Source organism: Heptranchias perlo, unplaced genomic scaffold (genome assembly GCF_035084215.1).
Source record: "Heptranchias perlo isolate sHepPer1 unplaced genomic scaffold, sHepPer1.hap1 HAP1_SCAFFOLD_900, whole genome shotgun sequence".
Taxonomy (NCBI): domain Eukaryota; kingdom Metazoa; phylum Chordata; class Chondrichthyes; order Hexanchiformes; family Hexanchidae; genus Heptranchias; species Heptranchias perlo.
The window spans coordinates 67,425-76,217 of record NW_027139941.1 but is presented as its reverse complement, the minus strand read 5'-3'; the positions used below and the strand labels follow the sequence as shown (position 1 = coordinate 76,217).

Genomic DNA, 8,793 nt, shown 5'->3' with positions numbered 1-8,793 from the left:
TGTCTAATGGATCAATGTGAAGACCCCCATATGTGGGAGTGGTCTGTAAGGGATCAATGTGAAGACCCCCATATGTGGGAGTGTGTCTAATGGATCAATGTGAAGACCCCCATATGTGGGAGTGGTCTGTAAGGGATCAATGTGAAGACCCCCATATGTGGGAGTGTGTCTAATGGATCAGTGTGAAGACCCCCATATGTGAGAGTGGTCTAATGGATCAATGTGAAGACCCCCATATGTGAGTGTAACGACCAAGCGGGGAAGGAGTGAGATATCACTGGTCCTGAATGATGCCCCTTTGCTTCTCGCAGAACCCACAGAGATTGAAGAGCATCGAGGAGTCCCGACTGAACCAGCAGAGCGACCCGAGAGATCGCCCTTACGGTGAGTGCCCTGTGTGTCGTCTCAGGGGGTTGGGGGGGGTGGGGCAAAGGAGCACAGGCGGGCTACAATTGGTACTGAGCCCCACACCGTGCAGGAAAGCGCCCAGGAAGCAGCAGTGAGGCGGCGTCGTCAGTAGTCAGCGGGGCTCCAGCAGGTCTCCTGTCAGGGACTCCTGCCCCTGATCACCGCCCAGTCTCTCCTGCTGGACGAGGAGGGACGCTGCTGCGACGCCCTCGTGGTCGAATATCCCGGTGACACTCGCTGTCTGCGCTTACGCACGAAGAGCGGCGGCCTGGGGCGAACGACCATGAAAATGGTTCCCCCACCCTGCCACCACGCCCCTCCCCTCACCCCAACCATCGAGCGATCGGAGCCTGCGGGGAGAGACAGAGGGAGGGGGAGTCAGTGGAGAGCTCTAATCTGTGTCTCGATCTGTTTCTGAGCTCTAATCTGTATCTCGATCTGTTTCTGTGCTCTAATCTGTGTCGTGATCTGTTTATGAGCTCTAATCTGTGTCTCGATCTGTTTCTGAGCTCTAATCTGTGTCTCGATCTGTTTCTGAGCTCTAATCTGTGTCTCGATCTGTTTCTGAGCTCTAATCTGTGTCGTGATCTGTTTATGAGCTCTAATCTGTGTCTCGATCTGTTTCTGAGCTCTAATCTGTGTCTCGATCTGTTTCTGAGCTCTAATCTGTGTCTCGATCTGTTTCAGAGCTCTAATCTGTGTCTCGATCTGTTTCTGTGCTCTAATCTGTGTCTCGATCTGTTTCTGAGCTCTAATCTGTGTCTCGATCTGTTTCTGTGCTCTAATCTGTGTCTCGATCTGTTTCAGAGCTCTAATCTGTGTCTTGATCTGTTTCTGTGCTCTAATCTGTGCCTCGATCTGTTTCTGTGCTCTAATCTGTGTCTCGATCTGTTTCTGAGCTCTAATCTGTGTCTCGATCTGTTTCTGAGCTCTAATCTGTATCTCGATCTGTTTCTGTGCTCTAATCTGTGTCGTGATCTGTTTATGAGCTCTAATCTGTGTCTCGATCTGTTTCTGAGCTCTAATCTGTGTCTCGATCTGTTTCTGAGCTCTAATCTGTGTCTCGATCTGTTTCAGAGCTCTAATCTGTGTCTCGATCTGTTTCTGTGCTCTAATCTGTGTCTCGATCTGTTTCTGAGCTCTAATCTGTGTCTCGATCTGTTTCTGTGCTCTAATCTGTGTCTTGATCTGTTTCAGAGCTCTAATCTGTGTCTCGATCTGTTTCTGTGCTCTAATCTGTGCCTCGATCTGTTTCTGAGCTCTAATCTGTGTCTCGATCTGTTTCTGAGCTCTAATCTGTGTTTCGATCTGTTTCTGAGCTCTAATCTGTGTCTCGATCTGTTTCTGAGCTCTAATCTGTGTCTCGATCTGTTTCTGAGCTCTAATCTGTGTCTCGATCAGTTTTTGAGCTCTAATCTGTGTCCCGTCCTGTTTCTGAGCTCTAATCTTTGTCTCAATCTGTTTCTGAGCTCTAATCCCTGTCCCGTCCTGTTTCTGACCTCTAATCCCTGTCCCGTCCTGTTTCTGACCTCTAATCTGTGTCCCGTCCTGTTTCTGAGCTCTAATCTTTGTCTCAATCTGTTTCTGAGCTCTAATCCCTGTCCCGTCCTGTTTCTGAGCTCTAATCCCTGTCCCGTCCTGTTTCTGAGCTCTAATCCCTGTCCCGTCCTGGTTCTGTGCTCTAATCTGTGTCTCGATCTGTTTCTGAGCTCTAATCTGTGTTTCGATCTGTTTCTGAGCTCTAATCTGTGTCTCGATCTGTTTCTGAGCTCTAATCTGTGTCTCGATCTGTTTCTGAGCTCTAATCTGTGTCTCGATCAGTTTTTGAGCTCTAATCTGTGTCCCGTCCTGTTTCTGAGCTCTAATCTTTGTCTCAATCTGTTTCTGAGCTCTAATCCCTGTCCCGTCCTGTTTCTGACCTCTAATCCCTGTCCCGTCCTGTTTCTGACCTCTAATCTGTGTCCCGTCCTGTTTCTGAGCTCTAATCTTTGTCTCAATCTGTTTCTGAGCTCTAATCCCTGTCCCGTCCTGTTTCTGAGCTCTAATCCCTGTCCCGTCCTGTTTCTGAGCTCTAATCCCTGTCCCGTCCTGGTTCTGTGCTCTAATCTGTGTCTCGTCCTGTTTCTGAGCTCGAATCTGTGTCTCGTCCTGTTTTTGTGCTCTAATCTGTGTCTCGATCTGTTTCTGTGCTCTAATCTGTGTCTCATCCTGTTTCTGTGCTCTAATCTGTGCCTCGATCTGTTTCTGTGCTCTAATCTGTGTCTCGATCTGTTTCTGAGCTCTAATCTGTGTCTCGATCTGTTTCTGAGCTCTAATCTGTATCTCGATCTGTTTCTGTGCTCTAATCTGTGTCGTGATCTGTTTATGAGCTCTAATCTGTGTCTCGATCTGTTTCTGAGCTCTAATCTGTGTCTCGATCTGTTTCTGAGCTCTAATCTGTGTCTCGATCTGTTTCAGAGCTCTAATCTGTGTCTCGATCTGTTTCTGTGCTCTAATCTGTGTCTCGATCTGTTTCTGAGCTCTAATCTGTGTCTCGATCTGTTTCTGTGCTCTAATCTGTGTCTTGATCTGTTTCAGAGCTCTAATCTGTGTCTCGATCTGTTTCTGTGCTCTAATCTGTGCCTCGATCTGTTTCTGAGCTCTAATCTGTGTCTCGATCTGTTTCTGAGCTCTAATCTGTGTTTCGATCTGTTTCTGAGCTCTAATCTGTGTCTCGATCTGTTTCTGAGCTCTAATCTGTGTCTCGATCTGTTTCTGAGCTCTAATCTGTGTCTCGATCAGTTTTTGAGCTCTAATCTGTGTCCCGTCCTGTTTCTGAGCTCTAATCTTTGTCTCAATCTGTTTCTGAGCTCTAATCCCTGTCCCGTCCTGTTTCTGACCTCTAATCCCTGTCCCGTCCTGTTTCTGACCTCTAATCTGTGTCCCGTCCTGTTTCTGAGCTCTAATCTTTGTCTCAATCTGTTTCTGAGCTCTAATCCCTGTCCCGTCCTGTTTCTGAGCTCTAATCCCTGTCCCGTCCTGTTTCTGAGCTCTAATCCCTGTCCCGTCCTGGTTCTGTGCTCTAATCTGTGTCTCGATCTGTTTCTGAGCTCTAATCTGTGTTTCGATCTGTTTCTGAGCTCTAATCTGTGTCTCGATCTGTTTCTGAGCTCTAATCTGTGTCTCGATCTGTTTCTGAGCTCTAATCTGTGTCTCGATCAGTTTTTGAGCTCTAATCTGTGTCCCGTCCTGTTTCTGAGCTCTAATCTTTGTCTCAATCTGTTTCTGAGCTCTAATCCCTGTCCCGTCCTGTTTCTGACCTCTAATCCCTGTCCCGTCCTGTTTCTGACCTCTAATCTGTGTCCCGTCCTGTTTCTGAGCTCTAATCTTTGTCTCAATCTGTTTCTGAGCTCTAATCCCTGTCCCGTCCTGTTTCTGAGCTCTAATCCCTGTCCCGTCCTGTTTCTGAGCTCTAATCCCTGTCCCGTCCTGGTTCTGTGCTCTAATCTGTGTCTCGTCCTGTTTCTGAGCTCGAATCTGTGTCTCGTCCTGTTTTTGTGCTCTAATCTGTGTCTCGATCTGTTTCTGTGCTCTAATCTGTGTCTCATCCTGTTTCTGTGCTCTAATCTGTGTCTCGATCTGTTTCTGAACTCTAATCCCTGTCTGCAAACTCTAATCTGTGTCTCGATCTGTTTCTGAGCTCTAATCCCTGTCTGTAAACTCTAATCTGTGTCTCGATCTGTTTCTGTGCTCTAATCCCTGTCCCGTCCTGTTTCTGACCTCTAATCTGTGTCTCGATCTGTTTCTGAGCTCTAATCCCTGTCCCGTCCTGTTTCTGAGCTCTAATCCCTGTCCCGTCCTGTTTCTGAGCTCTAATCCCTGTCCCGTCCTGTTTCTGAGCTCTAATCCCTGTCCCGTCCTGTTTCTGTGCTCTAATCCGTGTCTCGTCCTGTTTCTGAGCTCTAATCCGTGTCTCGTCCTGTTTCTGTGCTCTAATCTGTGTCTCAATTTTGTTTTTGCGCTCTAATCTGTGTCTCGATCTGTTTCTGAGCTCTAATCCCTGTCCCGTCCTATTTCTGAGCTCTAATCCCTGTCCCGTCCTGTTTCTGAGCTCTAATCCCTGTCCCGTCCTGGTTCTGTGCTCTAATCTGTGTCTCGTCCTGTTTCTGAGCTCGAATCTGTGTCTCGTCCTGTTTTTGTGCTCTAATCTGTGTCTCGATCTGTTTCTGTGCTCTAATCTGTGTCTCATCCTGTTTCTGTGCTCTAATCTGTGTCTCGATCTGTTTCTGAACTCTAATCCCTGTCTGCAAACTCTAATCTGTGTCTCGATCTGTTTCTGAGCTCTAATCCCTGTCTGTAAACTCTAATCTGTGTCTCGATCTGTTTCTGTGCTCTAATCCCTGTCCCGTCCTGTTTCTGACCTCTAATCTGTGTCTCGATCTGTTTCTGAGCTCTAATCCCTGTCCCGTCCTGTTTCTGAGCTCTAATCCCTGTCCCGTCCTGTTTCTGAGCTCTAATCCCTGTCCCGTCCTGTTTCTGAGCTCTAATCCCTGTCCCGTCCTGTTTCTGTGCTCTAATCCGTGTCTCGTCCTGTTTCTGAGCTCTAATCCGTGTCTCGTCCTGTTTCTGTGCTCTAATCTGTGTCTCAATTTTGTTTTTGCGCTCTAATCTGTGTCTCGATCTGTTTCTGAGCTCTAATCCCTGTCCCGTCCTATTTCTGAGCTCTAATCCATGTCTCGTCCTGTTTCTGTGCTCTAATCCCTGACCCATCCTGTTTCTGTGCTCTCATCTGTGTCTCAATTTTGTTTTTGCGCTCTAATCTGTGTCTTGATCTGTTTCTGTCCCCAGGGTTCCCAGACCAGATCGTCTGGTCTTACCGGATGAGGACATCTTGAGGCCGGTGGAATTTCCTGCAATAACTCCGGGTAAACCACAGCATTGTCAGCTCACTTGATGTCTGACGTACATCTCTGCCTGTGCAGAACAAGAAAGCAGAAAGCAGTGTTAGTCCTCGTTGTAATGTAGGGAAACGCAGCAGCCAATTTGCGCACAGCAAGATCCCACAAACAGAAATGTGACAAACGGCCAGATAATCAGTTTTTTTGCTGGTGATGTTGGTTTGAGGGATACATCTCGGCCCCAGGACACCGGGGAGAACTCCCCCCTCCTGCTCTTCTTGCCAATAGTGGCCGCGGGATCTTTTACATCCACCCGAGAGGGGCAGACGGGGCCCTCGGTTTAACGTCTCATCCGAAGGATGGCACCTCCGACAGTGCGGCGCTCCCTCAATACAGTTATTTTTCAGACTGGAGGGAAGTATACAGTGGTGTTCCCCAGGGGTCAGTATTAGGACCACTGCTCTTTTTGATATATATTAATGACCTGGACTTGGGTATAGAGGATATAATTTCAAAGTTTGCAGATGACACGAAACTCGGGAATGTAGCAAACAATGAGGAGGATAGTAACAGACTTCAGAAGGACAGAGACAGACTGGTGAAATGGGCAGACACGTGGCAGATGGAATTTAACGCAGAGAAGTGTGAAGTGATGCATTTTGATAGGAAGAATGAGGAGAGGCAATATAAACTAAATGGTACAATTTTAAAGGGGGTGCAGGAACAGAGAGACCTGGGGGTGTGTGTACACAAATCTTTGAAGGTGGCAGGACAAGTTGAGAAGGTGTTAAAAAAACATCTGGGATCCTGGGCTTTATTAATAGAGGCACAGAGTACAAAAACAGGGAAGTTATGCTAAACCTTCATAAAACACTGGTTAGGCCTCAGCTGGAGTATTGTGTTCAGTTCTGGGCACCGCACTTTAGGAAGGATGTCAAGGCCTTAGAGAGGGTGCAGAGGAGATTTACTAGAATGGTCCCAGGGATGAGGGACTTCAGTTATGTGGAGAGACTGGAGAAGCTGGGGTTGTTCTCCTCAGAGCAGAGAAGGTTAAGGGGAGATTTGATCGAGGGGTTCAAAATCATGAAGGGTTTTGAGAGAGTAAATAAGGAGAAACTGTTTCCAGTGGCAGAAGGGTCGGTAACCAGAGGACACGGATTTAAGGCGATCGGCAAAAGAGCCAGAGGGGGAGACGGAATCATAGAATGGTTACAGCAAGGAAGGAGGCCATTCGGCCCATCGAGTCCGTGCTGGCTCTATGCAAGAGCAATCCAGCTAGTCCCACTCCCCTGCCCCATCCCTGTAGCCCTGCAAATTTTTTCCTTTCAAGTATTTATCCAGTTCCCTTTTGAAGGCCATGATTGAATCTGCCTCCACCACCCCCTCGGGCAGCGCATTCCAGATCACAGCCACTCGCTGCCTAAAAAAGTTTTTCCTCATGTCGCCTTTAGTTCACCTTAAATCTGTGTCCTCTGGTTCTTGACCCTTCCGCCAATGGGAACAGTTTCTCTCTATCTACTCTGTCTGGACCCTTCATGATTTTGAACACATCGATCAAATCTCCTCTCAACCGTCTCTGTTCCAAGGAGAACAACCCCAGCTTCTCCAGTCTATCCACGTAACTAAAGTCCCTCATCCCTGGAATCATTCCAGTAAATCTCTTCTGCACCCTCTCTAAGGCCTTCACATCTTTCCTAAAGTGCGGTGCCCAGAACTGGACACAATACTCCAGTTGTGGCCGAACCAGTGTTTTATATAAAGGTTCATCATAACTTCCATACTTTTGTACTCTGTGCCTCTATTTATAAAGCCCAGGATCCCGTATGCTTTTTTAGCCGCTTTCTCAACCTGCCCTGCTACCTTCAACGATTTGTGTACATAAACCCCCAGATCTCTCTGTTCCTGTACCCCATTTAGAATTGTACCCTCTAGTTTATATTGCCTCTCATAAGAACATAAGAAATAGGAGCAGGAGTAGGCCAATCGGCCCCTCGAGCCTGCTCCGCCATTCAATAAGATCATGGCTGATCTGATCCTAACCTCAAATCTAAATTCATGTCCAATTTCCTGCCTGCTCCCCGTAACCCCTAATTCCCTTTACTTCTAGGAAGCTGTCTATTTCTGTTTTAAATTTATTTAATGAGGTAGCTTCCACAGCTTCCTGGGGCAGCAAATTCCACAGACCTACTACCCTCTGAGTGAAGAAGTTTCTCCTCATCTCAGTTTTGAAAGAGCAGCCCCTTATTCTAAGATTATGCCCCCTAGTTCTAGTTTCACCCATCCTTGGGAACATCCTTACCGCATCCACCCGATCAAGCCCCTTCACAATCTTATATGTTTCAATAAGATCGCCTCTCATTCTTCTGAACTCCAATGAGTACAGTCCCCATCTCCTCAACCTCTCCTCATATGTCCACCCCCTTATCCCCGGGATTAACCGAGTGAACCTTCTTTGTACTGCCTCGAGAGCAACTATGTCTTTTCTTAAGTATGGACACCAAAACTGTATGCAGTATTCCAGGTGCGGTCTCACCAATACCTCATATAACTGCAGCAATACCTCCCTGTTTTTATATTCTGTCCCCCAGCAATAAAAGCCAACATTCCGTTGGCCTTCTTGATCACCTGCTGCACCTGCATACTAACTTTTTGATTTTCTTGCACTCGGACCCCCAGATCCCTTTGCACTGCAGTACTTTCCAGTTTCTCGCCATTAAGATAATAACTTGCTCTCCGATTTTTCCTGCCAAAGTGCATAACCTCACATTTTCCAATATTGTATTGCATCTGCCAAATCTCCGCCCACTCACCCAGCCTGTCTATATCCCCTTGTAGGTTTTTTATGTCCTCCTCACTCTCTACTTTCCCTCCCATCTGCAAACTTTGATATGTTACACTCGGCCCCCTCCTCCAAATCGTTAATATAGATTGTAAAGAGTTGGGGACCCAGCACCGACCCCTGCGGAACACCACTGGCTACTGGTTGCCAGACCGAGAATGAACCATTTATCCCAACTCTCTGCTTCCTGTTAGATAACCAATCCTCCACCCATGCCAGAATATTACCCCCAATCCAGTGATTCTTCCTACCGAAATGTACCACTTTGCACTTCTCTGCCTTAAATTTCATCTGTCAAACGTACAGGGCTAGGGGGGGGAAAGAGCAGGGGCAGGGGAATGGGACTAATTGTATTGCTGCTTCAGCGAGCCGGCACGGGCACAACGGGCCAAATAGCCCGCTGTCGGCGCTGCATCGTTCTACGATTCTGACTCTTGAGGGGAGAGTGACTGATCCACGGCCGACACTAACTGACAGGGCCCAGGCTCCATCGCTCAGTCTGTGGGTTGATTGCAGCCAGAGTCAGGTGTACTGGGGTGGGCGATGGGGGTGACGGGGTGAGGGTGAGGGGAGGCGGTGGGGTTTAGTTGGGGGAGGGGGGAAGTACGACCCACTCGCCGCTCGCACTTGACTCTGTCTCACCGTCCTTTCCGTCTCTCTCTCTCTCTC

General features: G+C 47.8%; 1 protein-coding gene across 1 annotated transcript; it reads right to left on the bottom strand.

Moving 5' to 3' along the window:
- Window positions 1-786: 786 nt before the first annotated feature.
- Window positions 787-8,415, bottom strand: LOC137319855 (involucrin-like). The gene is made up of 5 exons (XM_067981768.1): window positions 8,376-8,415; window positions 5,265-5,361; window positions 3,469-4,039; window positions 3,288-3,386; window positions 787-3,174 (listed from the first exon to the last, which is right to left on the bottom strand). Exons 1-5 carry the CDS (start codon window positions 8,413-8,415, stop codon window positions 787-789), a joined length of 3,195 nt encoding a protein of 1,064 aa, XP_067837869.1.
- Between the last annotated feature and the right edge of the window lie 378 nt (window positions 8,416-8,793).

Coding starts and splice junctions, on each gene's coding strand:
- LOC137319855 (XM_067981768.1), bottom strand. CDS start 8,415: ATGAAATTTAAGGCAGAGAAGTGCAAAGTGGTACATTTCG. Junction 5,362..8,375: donor GTGCAAAGTGGTACATTTCG/GTAGGAAGAATC, acceptor TGTTCTGCACAG/GCAGAGATGTACGTCAGACA. Junction 3,387..3,468: donor AGATCGAGACACAGATTAGA/GCACAGAACCAG, acceptor AGGACGGGACAG/GGATTAGAGCTCAGAAACAG.